General features: G+C 38.6%; 1 protein-coding gene across 4 annotated transcripts in view; it reads left to right on the forward strand.

Annotated features, from left to right (window-relative positions):
• FAM135A (family with sequence similarity 135 member A) overlaps positions 1 to 16313 on the forward strand; it is a 51652-nt gene extending 35339 nt beyond the window's left edge. For all 4 annotated transcript variants that reach the window (XM_035109672.3, XM_088665844.1, XM_035109670.3 and 1 more), the window contains 9 exons: positions 1696 to 1850; positions 2637 to 4896; positions 6200 to 6360; positions 8482 to 8573; positions 9396 to 9493; positions 11468 to 11619; positions 12789 to 12899; positions 13304 to 13417; positions 14334 to 16313. In XM_035109672.3, the coding sequence (XP_034965563.1) occupies positions 1696 to 1850; positions 2637 to 4896; positions 6200 to 6360; positions 8482 to 8573; positions 9396 to 9493; positions 11468 to 11619; positions 12789 to 12899; positions 13304 to 13417; positions 14334 to 14539 (3349 nt within the window). In that variant the 3' untranslated portion in view covers positions 14540 to 16313. The remainder of the gene's footprint in view (positions 1 to 1695; positions 1851 to 2636; positions 4897 to 6199; positions 6361 to 8481; positions 8574 to 9395; positions 9494 to 11467; positions 11620 to 12788; positions 12900 to 13303; positions 13418 to 14333) is intronic.
• Positions 16314 to 19578: the final 3265 nt, after the last annotated feature.

Here is a 19578-nt window from a genome sequence, read left to right on the forward strand (position 1 = left end):
CTCTGCTCTGTTTCCTTTCCTTCTTGTCTGTCTCTGGCTGGAATGGATTTTTTACAAATAAAAAAATTGGTAGTAAAAGAGAGAGATCAGCAGCATCTAAAAAGTTGCTCTTGCAATGTTTCCCAGCAGCAGCAGAGAGTCCAACCTTGCACTCTTTATTGACTCACTGGATAATTTATTGGAGACAGGTTGGAGTGACTTCAGCAGGAGGAAGTCCTCAACCTGGGCTTGGTTAGTGGAGCAAACACTGCCTGTGGCAGTGGCTCTGTCTCTTTGTCAGCCCTTGGGCCAGCAAGGCCCTGAGTTTAGTGGGAGAGATCCCATCAACCGGGCCATCGCAGGAGCTGGCAAGGATAATTAAGTCTGGTGAATATGGGACATGGGATTGCTCACCACGGGTTGCCTCCTTTTCGCTCATCCCCTTCCCCATCATGGATCGTCAGGCTCTCCCATGCAGAGTTTTGCCACTGGATTTTGGACATTATTATCACTTAGGATGCATGAGTTGGTGTTAAGAAGCCCACTACAAGCAGAAGCTAAAAACCAGGGTAGAGAAGAAAGGGGTTAATAATCCATTGTGTTTTGCAAGAATCCAAACCAATGGTGGGAAACTATTTGAGAGTGTTGATAGCAGCTCAGCCCTCTCTTCAAACCCTAGACCTGGGGAGGAGAAAAGCTGGGAATCTTCCTGCTTTTCCCTCCCCATGCATGAATCTTGCTGCCATTCTGGCCTCTGAAAAATGTTGTTTCAAGCACCAGCAGTCCTGCATGCAATGAAGGGTGCAGGAGATATTCTATTTTTGTTTTAATATTTTTTTGTTTTTATGTTGTACATCATGTGGATGTTTAAAAAAGTATTAAGCTATTTATATTTTAAATAATTAATACATTTTTATGGTTGTATGTATTTAAAAAACTTACAAATTGCATCTGACACTTTCTCCAAACGTGAGGTGTGAGATGGCCTTTCATATACATTAGCGATGGGGAATCAGTCACCATCAAGATGTTGCCGGACTGAAGCTCCCATTATCCCTAACCATTGACCATACTGGCACTAATGGGAATTGGAGTCCGAACACTCTCTGGAGTGGGACAGGTTCTCCATTGATATTGGCCAGTTGAATCTTAATATTGGCCAGTTCTACCAACGGAACTACATTCAGACAGTAGCATTGAATGGCTGAGAGGATTTTATTGATTCAGCCTCTAGCACACACGAAAAAAGCTTACGAAGTTGAAGTGTTTCCAGACGTAAGAGTGGTCGTTCTTCAGACATGAACAGTTTTCATTGCCAATGTAAAACACTTTTATCCACAAATGTTCTGCTTTTATTATTCCATGGATCCTAGTCTGTTCCTTAGCCCTTTTTACCTACTGTCATGTAACTTCCTATATATCCAATATCTCCTTCATTTTTACTACACATTTATAGCCCTGCTTTGCAATTAGAACAGTACCTGTATGGCACTGGTCCAAACTGCTATCACTTCTGCTGGTAAATGCATAAAGGTTTTTCTTTAATCAAATCTAATTTAGGTGTACTGAATATAATTTTCATTATTAAGACTTGACCTTTCATTAGTGTTCATGTTTTAATTGTACCGTATTAAAATGCAGTTGTATTTTCAGTTATAGCTTATTGTTGATGCTTACTTTTTTACAAATATTTTAACATAAGATTGTATCTTTCAGTGCGCAAAGTTACCTTCAGATGTGTACTGCCATAAAAAGCACCTCCTTCTGTAGTTCTCTGCCGCCTCTCCCTACTGAATGCAGTGAATTAGATGGCGATCTGAACTCCTTGCCTATAATCTTTGAAGATCGGTATCTAGATTCTGTTACTGAAGGTAAATCATTGGGTTTTGTCTTGGGGGGTAGGGGGTTGAAATAAAAGTTTAGAAATTTTCTGTCCTGAAAAAATTATGAACATGGTGCCCTCCAGGTGTTGTGTAATTCCAGCTCCCATTAGCCAGCCAGCATGGCCAGTTGACAAGGATGATAGTCATACAGCATATTGATGACATCATGTTGGCTATCCTTGCTTTTACACATTGAAACATACTATAGCCAGAACCTTAAGGATGTGTGCACTGAAGCTTTCCTGGCTTCCATTTCTTCCTGCAAGTCCTTTTGCTGCATTGGGGGCCTAACCTGATATTTGGGAGCATCTTCTCAGGTCGTACAGTATATGGTACTACATGGTACGACAGTTACAAGGGAAGTCTCAAAAACCTATTACAAATGTGAAAAGTTCACCACCTGCCCCTAGATCTCAGCATATTTAAATACTAATTAATATTTAAAAATGCATAAACTGTCTGCTTTATTTATTGGTTGATGAGAGTCCAGAGAATGGCCATAGCTTCATAGTATAGCACATGTTTTGCATGCAGATTTTCCCAGGTTCAGTCCCTGGTAGCTGCAGGTAGAGCTGGGAAATCCCTGTGCTGCCAGTCAGTGTAGACAATAATGGTCTGATTCAATATAATGCAGTTTCCTATTTATCTAGAGATAAATGAATGTTCTTGAAACACATTCTTCACTTACTCATATTTTAAATCTATAAACTGCAATTTAGTAAAAGTTTCAGGTGTGTAATAAGTTACATTGTCTTGCCTTTTATTTTAAATAAGAGATGGATGTACCCTGGCTGACAGCTCATCAGAAGTCTGACTCCAAGAAACCTGATAAACCAGATTCTGAAGAAAGTTTTATGGCTAGCCCGGATTTGAAAAACAGACCTTCAGTTGCCTCCCATGCTTGGCACTCAGAAAGTGAAAAACAATTCACAAAGTCTGCAAAAGTGCAATGTCAAGAGGCAAACAAATCCAAAGTTAAGGTTACTAAATTGATGAAAACAATGAAACCTGAAAATCCCAAAAAAATAGTAAAACAAAACTCTAAGGACTCTGTAGTCCTCGTAGGCTACAAATGCTTGAAAAGTGCAGTACCTGAGGACATCTCAAAGTGCTTTGAAGGTATGCCTTCATTGGACCAGAAAGAAGGGCTGGATTCTGCAATTGGTGGCCATGCTTCCGATGCGAAGAACTTAATGAGGCAAATCAGCCAGAAAGAGTTTAGAAGTTTACCATGTAGAACTGAACAAAGAACTGCCAAACTGGAAGGGAATGAGGAAAACCACCCCAGCTCTATCATCTCTCATTGTGCAAATTCAGTCATTTTGGGTAAATCTGATACCCTCCAAGCAGGCATTGGGGGTACTCATGGGGGCAGCAGCTTGACCCCCAGAAGTACTGTTGAAGACTGTTTTGGTTCACCGGGGGTTACAAAAATAGAAGTAAAACCATATTGTAGAAATATTTGTGGAGGAGATAAAGTTTTTGTTCGTATTGGATTACAGACAGAAGGCTCACGTATAGAGAATTTGCAGGAGCCCACCTTTGAAAGTTCAGAATGCGAGAGAAAACCTAAATCAGAAGAACTGCAGCTTGAAAAGGAAGTGGTGCAAGAAACAAACTTCCAGCATACTGAGGATTCCTTCACAAGGGTTGGCACCAACCTGCCCATTCAATCTACAAAAGAAACTTCTGTTGCAGTTGTAGGTGGAGACGTACTTAAGTTGCCTGATGTTAGTATTACCTATGCATCATCTAGGTTTTCAGATTCTGGTGTAGAAAGTGAACCTAGTTCTTTTGCAATGCTCCCAAGTACAGATGTGGCTCTTGACACTCCTCAAGGGCAAAGTGCATGCAACAGTGAAAGAATATTTCCTCAACTATTGCTTAAACCAGATAATAATATTAAACACCCAGTAGAGAGTCATTGCACTGAAAGTACGAGTGCTGTTAGTGAAATACAGTCCTCCCTGACATCAATAAACTCTCTGCCTTCTGATGATGATCTGTCCCCTGATGAAAACTCAAAGATATCCGATGTACCTGAATGCCAATTAAGTGATAGCAAAACTGTTTTAGACCTGGGAGCAATTGAGTTGACAACATGTGATGACAGTGAAGAAACAAAAGTTTTGCCACAGCAGTGTGTAGGGTATTCAGGCAATGAAGCGACATTTCTGCCTTCCTCAACCTCAGATAAAAAATGTCCACTACAACTTGATGAAAGTACATCTGAGGATGTGAACTCTCGCAACCTGCAACTGAATATTGGTGCAATTTGTAATGATTCTCAAAGACTTGATACAAACTTGCACACTGTGGAAAAGACAAGTGAAATTCCTTCAGGAGTTGTTTATCTGGGCAAGTCCTGTGTTGTTTCAGGTTCAGTGTCTAGTTATCCAGAGGGCAGTGTGAAGCAACCAAGTGAAAGAAAATGTAGTGATTCTTTCGAGCAAAAACAACTGGCTGATCAGTTGTCAGCTGCAAAAGATGAAAATCTCACAAGCATGAACATCGTATCCTCGGAAGGAGGCAATGATATGCTGAAGCAAGGACTTGTAGAAAACTACTTTGGCAATCAAAGCAGTACAGATATTTCCAAAATACATTCTGCTGACAATAGCAGTTCAGTTAGCCCTCAAAGGGGAACAATCTGTTCCATTTCAACAGAAGAGGAGGAAGAAGAGGAGGAGCAAGATCAAGACATGGTTGAAAATGGTTATTTTGAGGAAGCAGGTGATAGTAATTTGTATAGAGCCACAAATGATGCTGAGGAAGATCTTGACCTAGCATTTGTGGGACCTTTTATAACAGAAATATTGAATAGTGATTATTTTGAGGAGGCAACAGACGTGGCTCCACTGTGTGCTCCAGGTAGTTTGGCTGCTCCCACTGCATTGAAAGACTATCCGTGTGGCGTGTTATGGTCTTCGAAAGACAAATCAAATGCAGTTCTCAAGCAGCCCTGCAGCATGTCCTGCACTACAGCTTCTTCTGTCTCCTGGTATGAGTATTCTCCCAAGCCACAAAAGCTAGCGTAAGTGCAATGGTTTAAAACAATTCTTTTTAAAATCCAGTTTAAAAAGAAAATATACAAACTTCATTTGCATTTTATTTTTTGGGTTTGGTGGTGGTTTGCTACTTTTCTTCATTTTGCTACACCTAGAATTCCAGGTTATTTCCACATTAAAATATATGAAAGTTTTGAGGTATGTGCATAATGACCAGGACTGTGATCCACCTGTGAAGTGTGAGGAAGATTATTTTGAGCAGAGTTGAATTGAGCGGACTTGCTGCTAGAATGAAAGTATAATCCACCTTAGATATGTTCTTGAGCTTTGTTTCATCACAAAATTTGAAAAAGAGCTCACTACACATACACACCGCAGCTTGCAATTCCGTATTGGAGGAAGATTCCCACTAATACCAATAGCAAGTGCAGGGGGTGGTCCAATTCTGGTTGGGACCATGGTGGGAGCAAAAGGTTAAAGCCCCCATCTTGCCACGGCACACATGCAATCCAGCTTCCCTGGTGCCAGCTATTTTTGTTGTTTTCTAAAATCCAGCTGTGCAGTGCCAAACCATGTTTCAACCTTCACAACTAGTTTGGCCCCCAACTTCAGTGTTTTCAGGATGGGGTCCATTTCTGTAGAAATGGTTTGCTGGGTGTTGCTTTTGGTTATGAATTGCATCCTGATTGCTAAATAAGACATGAATTGGAGCATCAGGAATAACTTTTAAATTCTAAGCAGCTTATTAAAGTCTCAATTTCCTGGGTTATTCTGCAAATGAAGTAGTTGTCACAGCATAGCACAATGCCAATACAACATGGTCATATGAAACACTGCAAACCAACCAAGATGGTTGCGCAAAGGTCTGCAGCCCTGTGCAGGTATTGATCTTTGCTGAGTGTGACAGAGATATTGCCTGTGCTGCTTCTATAATAGAAACGGCAGCTAGAGGATTCAAATTGAAGGTGGTATAAAGACGATCGCCTTTTTAAAGCATTTTTGCCACGAGGAATTATCTGTCACTAATGCTGTGAACTGCTGCGAGTGGTATGGTGTTGTAACTAATTGATTTTTCAGCATAGCAAATGGGATTGCAGTACCTTGCAAAGGAAGGGCTAGGCTGTAGCTATATTGCAAAAGCCATATTTTGGATGGGGAGTGTGTTGGCCTTAAGTAATTTTGGTGAGCACATACTCTCAACATTTTCTGATCAGAGATACTGGATTTGCAATTGGCTATAATTTTAAATATAGATGAGTTAAACAAATCAAATGAATGTAACGTACTTATATTTACCAAACTGAGTTAAATAAAATCTGCTTGTTTTAGATTCCTTCATGCTAAAGAGGAACTGAAACTACTTCAGCTCCCTGGATTTATGTATAGTGATGTTCCCAGACTGGCATCTTCAGTTCCTTATTTCAGCACAGACGAGGAGGAAAGTTCAGATGATGGCATTCATCTCATAGTTTGTGTGCATGGCCTAGACGGTATGTTCCAGCAGCTGATAATGGATTAGAAAATACTTTAAGTTTTCGATAAAGTTTTGGTTTAGATTGAGAATTTGCACTAAACCAGAAGTAGCCAATGTGATGCCAGCTGTTTGGAGCTACAGCTCACATCATCCCATATAACCAATGGTCAGGGATGATGGGAGTTGTAGTCCACCACATCTGGAGGGGTACCACATTGGCTACCCCTGCTTTAAATAATACTGAAGAAAAACAGGTTTATTTAAGCATAGATATGCTACGTGTATCTCCTGGCCTCAGCAGGTAGCATTTATAGGCCCGGTGTCAAGAGAACTGTGTTCTTAACAAATCTTTGTGAAGACCATTGTTGCAAGATACTATTAAATCTAGGTGAGTTGTACATTTAGGAATAATGAAAACATGCTTTTAAAAGTTATTTTTAAAATATCCCCTTTATGCCACAGGCTATCAATGGCAGTCTTTGGGCTCTCACATTTCAGTGGTGCCCTATGTAATGCTAAAATTTGCTTTCCCACATATCTCACACTCCATTCTACAACATTATTGTAGCTTCCCCTGCACTCAATGTGACCACATGGAAAGCCTTTAGCACAGCATGTTAAAACTAAAAGATTTTTTCTTAATTGAATTTGATAACATTTTGAGAAGGCTTTTCCTGCAACTCTCTGATCAGGCGTAATTGAAAATGAGAAATGCAATGGGGGGGGGAGAAAGAAATGCACTTATTAATAAGAAATCACACAAGAATGATTTCACATGCAATTTAATATGCCTATTAAGTGACTGAATATTTTAAATGGAATAAGTTTAGGACTAGGCTCTGGTGACTAATGGAGTTGTCAACTTTTACTGGCTGCTTCTTCTTCTCTACCTGTAACAAATGGTTAGTTGAGTAACATAAGCAGGGGTCATCTTGTTTCTCAGACCCCACAATCACACCATCTGATTTCTGCACATGGTATGCTTGTTAAAGGTGAGGGTTTTAATGTCATTTGGCAAGCTTAACCTTTAAAAGTTACAATGGGGGGGGGAGAGGAAATTTATCAAATAAAGCACAGTCTCACAGTTGCTCCTAAATGTCCCTCCTTTTTCTTGAAAGCTGTCCTGTGCCTTCAAAAGCTGCCCATCAGAAATCCAGCTGCTGTGCACTTTAAAGATATCACCATGCCCCAACAATGCTTTTCAAACAATTTTGACTTACGGTATCTCCTGTCATGCCTTCTTTCCATCTCTTTTTACACCTAACTTCTAACCTCTTGACGTATTTGAAATGTAAACTCTGGTCTGTGAGGATCTTGTCTAGTAACAACAAGGTTTTAAACTCCCAGGGGCTAAGACTGGTCAGAAACTGTTGACCTTTTTTTGTATAAAAACTAAAAGTATATTGCACAACTCAAGGGTAAAAGCACAAACAGTGGTACCTTGGTTTAAGAGCAGCTTAGTTTATGAACAACTTGGATTAAGAACGCTGCAAACCCAGAAGTAGGTGTATTGGTTTGTGAACTTTGCCTTGGAAGCAGAACATGTTCCGCTTCCTGTTAAGTGTAAATTGAGTCCCCCCGCTGCTATGGGAAAACACGCCTTGGTTTAAGAACGCTTTGGTTTAAGAAGGGACTTCCGGAACGGATTAAGTTCGTAAACCAAGGTACCACTGTACTAGGCATTCCCGTTAACCTAAAACAAGCAGCAGATTTCCTGAAACATTCAGTACAAATGGCAGAATCTTTCTGGAAAAACAACCCAGTAAAGTCAATGGAAGAAAAATGTACAGAACTTGTTAACATGGTGGAATCTTTCCACTTTTAACTCATTCAAAACAAGCCATTTCTTATCCCTTTTAACCCAAATTTGGCACGGACCATCCTCACACTGCCAAGATTGAAATTAATCTGTTGAGCCATTATCCTAATATAAGCCATGAAACCTACTTCCCACTATATTCTATATTTGGAAGCAAAAACAATGTTTATATTGGGAGTTAGCAGACCTTTGATTTTAGTGAAGTCTCAGACCAAAAGAATACAATTGACACTTGTACAATGTTATGCATAAGTATTTTAACTTACGTTTTTTGAAAGTAGGCATTTCAAACACCTGATCTTCACTTCTTTATTTTAGGTAATAGTGCAGACTTAAGACTAGTAAAGACTTACATTGAACTTGGCCTTCCTGGAAGCCGTATAGATTTTCTGATGTCTGAGAGAAATCAGGTATTTGCAAGTGCTGAAAAGATTTATTGTTATTATTTCTAATGCAACACCCTATGGTTAGTTCATATAGACTGATTCATCTCTAATTACTAATCTCTTCTTAGGTTGCAAAGTTAACCTTGCAGCTGCCGCTGCAATCCTATACCTTTGTGAGTCCATCTCAATGAACTCAGTGGGACTTATGAGTAGGCATGCATAAGACTGTACCATAGAAATAACTCTGTTTTTACTCTTCACAGAACATTCCGTGATGTTCTGCTAGAGTTCTCTCATTGTATGCTAATAAGTGAAAATTTCATTGTGCTTGAGTGGTTTTGCTGTTAAAAGCTGTAGAGCAGGCTTCCTCAACCTCGACCCTCCAGATGTTTTGAGACTACAGTTCCCATCATCCCTGACCACTGGTCCTGCTAGCTAGGGATCATGGGAGTTGTAGGCAAAAACATCTGGAGGGCCGAGGTTGAAGAAGCCTGCTGTAGAATTTGGAATTTTATTTTATAAAGTTTACTTTGCTGTTGCACATAGTCATACTTCTAAGATATTTTGGCTTAGTCTTGAAAACAGAGCCTCTGAAGGAAATAGCATAGTATAGTTTTACCTTTGTATATGAAACGTGGTTGTTTTGAGACATTTAAAGCAAACTATCCTCTGGGAGAAAACTATCCTCTGTACAAAAAGTAGCTCCCCCCCAAGAAAAATATTTCTTTCATGGGATTACTCTTTATTATCTTTGATAGTTCTTATCTATGTTGTCAGAGCAACTGACTAAGAATTTGTTTTATCGTGAAATGACTTCATTTAGAATACTGAACTTTTCCCCAACAGAATGATACATTTGCTGATTTTGATTCAATGACGGATCGCCTTCTGGATGAAATAATACAATACATTCAAATTTACAGCCTAACAATTTCAAAAATCAGGTAATTGATCCATTTTGTGTTTGAGTAGTTTTTCCGGAAAAGCCAACTGCAACTTGAAGCCATGATCTTGGATTTTGAGTAAAGCACACATTTTGAAGAAACTACTAAGCTATATCTCCTCACACTTGATTCACGTATTATGGTTAATTCAGATAAATTCATTGAAAATACAGTAGGTCTCTCAGTCGTATTTAATAGCAGATTCCAGTGGTGAGTCCTAACAGAAATGGAGCCAAAATGGGGCCACTGAGAAATAAAAGAGGGGTATCAACATGCTTGAGGGAATCAAGAGGTTTGCAGAAGTGCAAAATAGGGGTTTTTTTAAAAAAAAATAACTAAATGAGAACACGCTCAGCCATCATCATGTAATATTAAGTGTCAGAAAATAAACCAAACACTGAGGTCTGGGCATGGAATGGAAATCATGAGCAAAGGTATGGCTGGGACCCTGAACAATGTGAGGGTGCATGTCAAAATCATTGTTTTATGCCCCATCTGCAAGTGGCTATTAGCTCTGATAGCTGCTAATAGTATATCTCAAAATGCCATGCTGGGGACAATAAGATGTCATTACTTAGTCTCCTACAGCTTTGGTGCTCCTAGTACTTTCTCAGCCAAAGCATTTGATAATGTATGTGCATACTGATCTCATCTTCGTGCACAATTGAAGTTGCCACAGGCAGGTAGAGGAATGATAGCAAATGAATAGAATACTGTGGGGGGCTCTGAAAGCAGCAATGCTATACAGGCAAGTTATTTACTTCTTAGATCAAAAGAGGCAAATTGCATTATTTCCTACCCTCACTGTATTAACTCTCAAGTTTTCAGGGGAGAAATTATGACAAGGAAAAGCTGAAAAGGGTTCTGAGTACTTTGAAATCTGGGTGCAAATTTATGGGGAAATGGGTAACAATAATAGATGAAATTCTGAACAAGAGTAAGGAAAACATTTTGCCCAGGAACCTACACAGTCTGTTTGTGTTAACATCCAAGGAAATCATTACAAACTGCTATATCAATGGTATATGACTCCACACGGAACGAGTAAAAAATTTCAGTGACGAAAAGTGTTGGAGACACGAACGCTTAAAGGCAGATATGGAACATATTTGGTGGACCTGTTGAATAATAAAAATCTTCTGGAGAGAGGTTATAAAGATAGTATTATTAATAACATTTTACACTTTTTCATCGGAACCCCTAATAATTTTGTTAAGGTATTTAGATCCACAAATAAACCACAAGGAGTTAAGATAGTAATAGTAGCCTGCTTGAATGGTGGTTGCACAAAAAATTGAAAAATAGGTGACACCACCAGCAGTGAAGGAATGGTTCACAAAAACTGGGAAGGTAGCCACAATGTACAAGATAATGGAATTGATCAGATTGAGAGAAGGAAGATAAATTCAGGGTAAATTGAATCCTCTTACTGAATTTATGACAAATTAGTATAGCATAAATGTGGATGAATATAATAGTTTCTCTAGGCGGTAAAATATTAAATATAGCAATTATAATGCAAGTATTTATTATATGTATTTATTTTTGCTATCTTATGTTATTAGTGTGTGTGTGTGTGTGTATTCATAAGATACAATAAAGTTTATCTTTAAAAAGCCATGTTCATGGCGACCTATCTTAACTGTTCATCTTAAGATTCCTCTGTATTGCAGCTACAAAGGAATGCAGCCAAATTTCAATGCTGTTTTCATCTATAATTTTACCGGCCTTCACATGATGTCAGGTGATTGGCAGGTGCCATGGCTTAGCCAAAATGGCCTTGAGAACCCAGTGGGGAGATGGGCTGGATTCTCCTTACCACCAATTTAGAGGCATCTGCAGGAAATGTGTATTATTTGTTGCTATTTATAGGTCATTGTTTTGGAAAGCTGAAGATAATGTACCAGTTTTCATTTGCAAACTTTTTTAAGAAAAACAATTTCACACTCCTTCTCCCCCTCCTGTCTTTTACAGTTTTATTGGGCATTCATTGGGTAACCTAATAATCCGTTCAGTGCTCACAAGACCTAGGTTTAGATGTTACCTCATCAAACTTTACACCTTCCTATCTCTGTCTGGACCACATCTTGGTACACTCTACAACAGCAGTGCTCTTGTTAATACAGGTAAAATAGTAAATTGGTTTCATGTTGAAAGTTCAGTGGATGTTTGTGTGAATACATACGTTATGCCTGCCCCCCCTTCTCTCATGGAAATGAGTGGGGAAGACAGGGTGAAATGCATCTTCTACAAGCACCTGGATGTTGGGGATTTTCAAAAAGAGCTTAGAAGATAATTTTCAAGGAAGATTTAAATTTAAGCTCTTGGTACAAATTTAGCGGTTGGTGTTCATTAGTGATCTACAGGGTATAAGACCAAGAATCTTTCTAGATATGCAGGCAATGTTAATTTCAGAAATTAAAGTTCTTAAATGAAATTCTTCCAAAGAACTATTTCAGTCCAAAAATGAAATGTTAATAGATTAGTGTTCTGACATGCCAATCAAAATTTCCTTTCTGTAACTGAAACGCCAACTCTACATAAGCAAGACTGTTCAGCATATATGGGTAGAGAATCTGTATCTAGATAGAGCAGCCAGGATTAAACAATGATAGATGGCCTTCCCTTTTGTAAAATGATGGAAAGGGTAGATATAATGCTCCTTGCTTTCTTTTCTTAAAACAGGTCTCATGAATATGAGAAGGGTTGTGCCAATCTTGTTTTTATTTTTTTAAATAATACTCTACTTTCTCCAAATGATCAGAAGTGTGAATATTTGCATTTTTCATTTAAAACCTGTATAGTAAATTCTCTGATATATTCTAATAGATATATTCTATTAGAAATAGATATATTCACTTTATATTCTAAAATATTTTTAGAAGTGTTGAACAATAAACAACCCTAAGGTCAACAAACTGAATATTTTGAGATATATGAGGGAACCAAAATAATCCTGCAGGTCCAAATAAAATATTAATCAAAAAATAAAATATTAATCAAAAATAATAATAATCCTGCAGGTCCAATGCAGGAATTTTTGTATGTATGTATGTTTCTGTTTATGAAATTCCTATAGCACCTTTCAGCTAATTCTTCCAGTGGACTGCTGTGTACACTGATAACACATTAAAAGGATGTGAATTGTGAAATGCATAGAACATCCTTGTGATGATGTATGGAATGAACATAAATTGGGGACTAGGTTACCAGTAACATATCACATTAAGTATTTGAGTAAATATTGTTATGATTCTGCTGTATATACTCACATGTACTGTATATAAATATACAGGTCTCTGGTTTATGCAGAAGTGGAAAAAGTCAGGGTCTTTATTGCAGTTGACCTGTCGAGATCATTCTGACCCCCGGCAAACCTTCTTGTACAAACTTAGTAAAAAGGCAGGTAAGCAGTATCGAAATCTTTAAGAATATTTTCTTGCTTTTAATTAGTAATGTGCTTTGATTTATACATTAGTGTGATAACTTGGATAGTCATGACCATAAAGATGCTTTTTTCTTGTACCTATGCAGTCACTGATTTTCAGTAATAGCAGGTGTTCTAAAGTTTGCCTATGTCTTCTAATAATGAGGTGTGATACCAGTCCTTTAATGCAGTAATTTATGGCACTGATAGAAAGCTTGGAATCTCAAGTAGAAGGAAGTTCATTTACATACAACACCTGTTTTATGTTGTGCCCCCCAGGAAGCTCAGTGCTACTTTACATACGTTTTGGAATGAAACCTATGTGGTAGTTATACTGTATATTGCTTTGTATTAACCTTTTCTTTTCTTTTGTCTTCCCCCAGGTCTGCAGTATTTCAAAAACATAGTATTAGTAGGGTCTCTACAAGATCGTTATGTCCCTTATCATTCTGCTCGCATTGAGATGTGTAAAACAGCTTTGAAGGATAAACAGACAGGTAACAGCCAATACATAGACATGTGTGAAGCAATTTGGCGTTTATTCCTTAGACAACATTGAAGAGAATACTCCTACATGAATCAGTTTGTGTGGTTTGTTCAGTTTAAAAGCCCTGCTGCTTGTCCTTCCATTATATAAGCCATTGTGGCATAATGGTTAAAGTGTTGGACTAGGACCTGGGAGACCAGGGTTTGAATCCTCATTCAGCCATGAAATTCACTGGGTGACCTCGGCCCAGTCACCATCTCTTAGTCTAACCTCACAGGGTTGTTGTGAGGATGAAATGGGGAGAAGGAGAACCATGTACACCACCTTGAGATCTTTGGAAGATAAAGGTGGTGTAGAAATATAACAGATAATACCAAAGTATGTCAGGTGTAGGCACATGGCGTTTTTTCAACTGTGGCATCCTTTCCCAGCTGGTCCCCGCCAGATATTTTGGACTGCAAGTCCCATCATCATCAGCCAGCTTGACCAGTATCTAGGGGTGATGGGAAGTCCAAAAACATCTGGAGGATTGGAATAAAGGCTGCTCTGTGAAATGCCCTCCCTAAAGGGCCAGTTGGCCCATCTGTTACAATTGTGTAAGACGGCCAAAACTTGGCTTTTTAAGCAGGCCTTTGGGCTAAACTCACTGGGGTTTTTTGTTCATTTGTTGCATGCATATACTGGGTTTGACAAGGCAGACAAGGTGGTTTACAATTTTGAAATACTAAAACAAATAACACCTGTCGATTTGCTGGGAGGAGGGTTTGCTCTGGATGGCTCAGGTTTTGTGTTCATGGATTGTTTTAAGCTGAAGTTTTTAAATTACTGCTATTAGACATTCTGAGGGTTGTTTGATAGAAAGCAGGAATATGAAGGTTTCAGCAGAATAAATCAATAATGCAAACTTTTTATTTTTAAATATGCAGGACCAATATATGCTGAAATGATCCAGAATCTGCTTCTGCCTGTTCTTCAAAACAAGGAATGCAATTTGGTTCGTTATAATGTGCATTGTGCATTGCCAAACACAGCCGATTCCCTCATTGGAAGAGCTGCACACATTGCTGTTCTGGACTCGGACATATTTTTAGAAAAGTTTTTTCTTGTTGCTGCCCTAAAATATTTCCAGTAGGAATAAACACATTGTCACAGACTTGGCTATTACCTCATTAATAGATGAATCAAATAATGTGTGATATTAAACTGTAGCTGCTGCTGCATTTTAAGAATTATTTATACTTTTTTATATGGAAGGTAATTTATATCGTCCATGTGAGGAGCTTTTTTAACATCAACTTTACTTTCTAGGTAATGTGGCTGTGCAATATTTTTTTTATGTTCATTTCTACTTTTTTCTATTTTTCTTATTTTGGGTACCTAATTATTTCAGAACTGAGATTTAAGCACAGTATGTAAAGTTGGTGGATTTACAGGTTCTTAGACTGCAAAAGGTCAATGTTTTATGAGTCTTTGGATGCCAAACCAAATCCAAATTTTAACAAGTCTAAGAATGTATTAAATTTGGTTGTCCTGTTTAGGATTGGGGAAAGCTGAACTGGAAAAAGCAACTGTTGGCTGCTAAAATAGCTACAATAACTGTAGGTCTGTTCAAGACCACTATTGAGTCGCCTGTTATATCACTACATTCTAACTGTTTTCTACAGAATCATTACTGAACATGCTATGCCTGTAGAAACTACATTTTCTACTGATCTCAATAGCATGATGGTTTACATTTTCACCTTTACTACTGGAACTTTAGTTTTCATAAGCAAGCAGCAATTAAGGATTTTTGAATGTTGAAATGTGAGCTGCCTTCAAATGGAGTTTTGCAAAGTTTAATAAAATTGTTCTTCTGTCGGTTCAGTTCTTCAGTGAACCTTTTACACGGGACTTCCTTGTATGTACATTTTTAAAAAGCAAAGGTTATAAATTTCTGCAATACTTTTATGAATATAGATTTTTAAATATTAAGTTTTATTGATAACAAACTGCTGTAAATAGAAATCAGTTGCATCTTGAAACAGAACAAAATGATAAACTTTAGTGATACTGATAAATGTTTTTAATATACAGGAATGTTAAAGGTCTATTGAATTTTTATTGGTGCTGAACAGATATTCTTCATTCTTTTTTACCTGTTTCACATGGTAATGCACTTAAAGGTGAAGAAAAGTGGTGAATAGTGCCGTGTTGCTCACATAGATCCAATGGAAGCATCCACTGATGCAATAGGAGCAGGGATAATCCCCCTTCTTGTTGCAGCCCACCACTACCACTTTCCATGCTGTTCTGTACAGCATCTCAACCCTCTGAAACATTTCTTGAGGGAGGGGGCATACAGGAGATTTCAGCAGGAAAGGGAATCTAAGAAAATCCCCGCTCCTTCTTACATTGGCAGGTGCCTCCTATGGATCAAAAGTGATTTCATGAGTAAAATGGCAGCACTGGATTTTACCCAAGGTCTCATGTATTCGCTAACTATAAGGAACAGATTTTCTGAAATTATAAATTTGTTGTATATCTAGTGCATGTTTATTTTTTAGCATTGTGGTATTGCATCTGGTGTTAATAAATTGAGCAAACTTCTAATAGATGCAGAGAGAAAGCAATGTTTTGCTTTTTTCAAAGTGCTGAGGAATATATATATAGTTTCTCCTAAGCAAGGTTACAGTTTGTTGTTTATACTTGACATTGCAAACACTCCACTCAGCTTTTATATACCTTCAACTCTGTTGTTTTTGAATGGCTCTGTTGAAACACTTGTTTTTCTGTGTTGTTCAAACATTTGCAAAATGTCCAGCAGTGAATTGTTCTAAAGGTGGTATTTGTTTTTAATTTTGTGGACTAACCTACAATTGTCAGCTGCACTTTTTTATTTTTACAAGAGATATATTTTTAATAGACATTGCTGCTTGTTCATTTTACCTGTTGCACTAATAACCCAATCTCATGCATATTTCCTCAGAAGTAAATCCCACTGAGTTCAGAAGGAGTTACTTTGAATTAGTGTGCATAGGAATGCACCATTATCTATTACCAGTTGTAATGGCTATGCGTACTTATGCATATTGATTCACAAATATATGGCTCCTTGTATGTGCATTAAATGAATGGTTCTAAGAGTGCATTTTTTCCATTGTTGGCTTCTTGGGAAGTAATGCACCACAATTCTCATGCTAAGTGTAGGCAACTTAGACTTAAGCCTAAGATGATACTTAAGCGGGCGGGCAGTAGGGCTAGAAACAGTAGGCTGTACATGAACATGTTTGTGGATTCTCCATTCCCCCTTTCCCACTTTTAGGTTTAATTTCTGGGACTCAATTTTTTCATACTGCTGTGTTTTGCACACGAGAAATCACTTGAACAGACGTAATCAGAAGTAGACCCAGTGAAATCATTGGACTCAGGTTAGTCACAGCTAACTATTAAGTCTGACCAAACTGCGGGAGGCAGCGGAAGACAGGAGTGCCTGGCGTGCTCTGGTCCATGGGGTCACGAAGAGTCGCACACGACTAAACGACTAAACGACCACAAAACTATTAAGTTCATTGATTTCAGTGGGTCAGCTCTGAGTATGACCTAGTTAGATACAACCCATTATCGGCTGATGCTCAACAACTTAGTACTGCACTGTGAACATTGTGGCAGCAGCTGTTGACAGGGGAGGACAATGACATGTACCTGGCCTCCCAGCAGCAGCAGCATTGCGGCTGTAGGCCAGAGTAGGATGGTAGCAAGGGCAGTGCAGTGCAGTGCAGGTGCACCTGTGGGAATGCCAGATTGACTCTGCTGGTGAACCTCATCACTGTCCCAGTATGTGGCAGGGATGCTGCTGCTGGGAGGCTGGGTCTGCATTGGTGCTGCTCCTGGTCTGTGATTGCAAATGGTACATTTACTAGTACAGTGCGTGCAGCTGTAGTGGAAAATAGGATTCATTGCATGTTTGATCTTTTCAGTCTCTTTGTGATCTCTGTTGTTAGCAGGTATTAGCAAGCATACAGCCATAATTTAATGTATTTGAAAGTAATATGGTGGTACTACTTCAAACTTTTGCAACCACATATGCACTCTTGCTTCTTACCTTCACAACTGTGTAGTTCACTCTTATTCTCATTCTGTATATGGAGGACTAAGGCAGAGATTCAACTGCGGGCCTTGGGCTATGGTAGAAGATACAAGTCCCAACATTTGTTCAGATTGGCCCTGATCAAACTCTAATTCAGGCATGTCAAACCTGCGGCCCTCCAGATGTTTTGGCCTACAACTCCCATGATCCCTAGCTAGCAGGATCAGTGGTTGGGGAAGATGGGAATTGTAGTCCAAAACATCTGGAGGGCCGCAGGTTTGACATGCCTGCTCTAATTGTACATCGTTGTAAACAGATACAATTGGCAGTTTAGTGCGGGCTTGATGAACATTGTGATCCAAGTATACATTAGTCCTTTGCCTGGATATTTCCCACTGGCTTGAGGCAGCTGCTTTTATTACAGAAGACAGAGTAACATGATCCCATTTTAATACCTATGCTGAGTTTTAACAATATTGCTTTCTAGGGTGCTCAAGCTGAGATTTTCTCCTATAAGAAAACCATGCTTGTGAAAGTCAGTCTTCTTTTCTTCCTAAAAGCAGTAAATAATAAATAAACTATCTCCATCACAATTTTGCTACTGATAGCAGTTGTTTACTGATACAAGAAGACACTGTCAAGTCTGCTTTAGGCTCCTGTTTCCTTTTTCAGTTCATTTAAGAGTACAAAAGATACTACTGATGTATCTGCAGAGAAGGGTAGATTTACTTGACTACAAGGATCACTATCACATAGTTGCATTTTGAGTCTCCTGTGGTCACAATTAATTTCTGTATGTGTTTAATTGTTCCATCTGTACCTTATCTAGCCCCAGTGTTATAGCTTGTTCTGCAATTATTCCACTAGAGGTTTGCAGCCTACGGTAGCTATTGCCATTCCATGTGGTATTATGCAACTATGTGTAGCTAGATCTGGACCAAGGCCAGCAGGAAATAATGAATTCATTGATTAAGAGTTTTCTGGCTTCTCATTTCACTTAAAAGGCTCGTATTCAGTTTCATTCCTTTTTGGCTGTAGACATTCAAATGATGTAGTGGCACCATAATAACTCTGCCACTTAGTCTACTTTCTCTTCAGTGCCATTCACTCAAGAGAGAGAGAGCCATTCCTTACAGTTATTTTCATTGGGTGTTTTTATCTCATTGCCATCCCTTATCAATTCCATAATTAATTTCATTCTAATAGTAGGCAAAGTCCTAACTTCTGAGCACTGGTGTTATATTATTTCCTATATTTCAGACTGAAGCTTTTTGGCACTCAGTTTTATTCATGGGTTTGAATGGGTCATCCCAGGTGCATTCCTACCTGCTGGCTTTCATAGTGCTTTCATAATTGTTGATAGCAACCACTTTAGTAGTTTATTTCCACTTGCTGTTGGTAAACAAAATAGCATTTTTAAGTTCCTGTCCCATACGTACATCAACTGTGTACTTAAGTGCAGTTTCTAAACCAGCTTCATAGTTAGGACAGTGACATAAATGTAACACATGTGTCTTTGCATATTTAATTCAGAGCCACCCCCCACAATAGATACTAATTCCATGGTTCTAAGATCACAATTTGTTATTATAGTTATCCTTAAATCGTGCAAGGGAAATGTTCACCACTTTTACCCTTCCTGAGGATGGTGGTGTGTCTTAAAAAGTAACTGCTTCATATTGAAGTGGTTTTGAGTATTCCTCAATATTCACAGTATACAGATCCAAAATATTGATTGTAGAGACCAATAAAAGCAAACCTGTGTTCAGCACCAGCTTTATACATGTACTCAGACCTACTATTGCAGGAACCTCCTTTCAGCTGTGAGAATGATAGTACCGTATTCTTGCTAAATTATTGTCCCCACTATGTACAACTGTATCCCTCTGTTTCATTATGCTGTATCTGTCCCTTGTATGCTCCCTTGTCTGAGGATGATCAGGAATCCCATCTATATTACCATCAAGATAAACAAGGAACTTTACCATCTTAAAGTTGCTTGCTTGAATTGGGGCCAAAGAGGAAGGTCCTGGCACCTGAAAATAAAGATGGCGCTAGGCATGCCTACCTGAGGGGAGCTTTCCACAACCAATAATCATGAT

This window comes from Zootoca vivipara, chromosome 3, assembly GCF_965207765.1.
Source record: "Zootoca vivipara chromosome 3, rZooViv2.hap1.1, whole genome shotgun sequence".
NCBI lineage: Eukaryota > Metazoa > Chordata > Lepidosauria > Squamata > Lacertidae > Zootoca > Zootoca vivipara.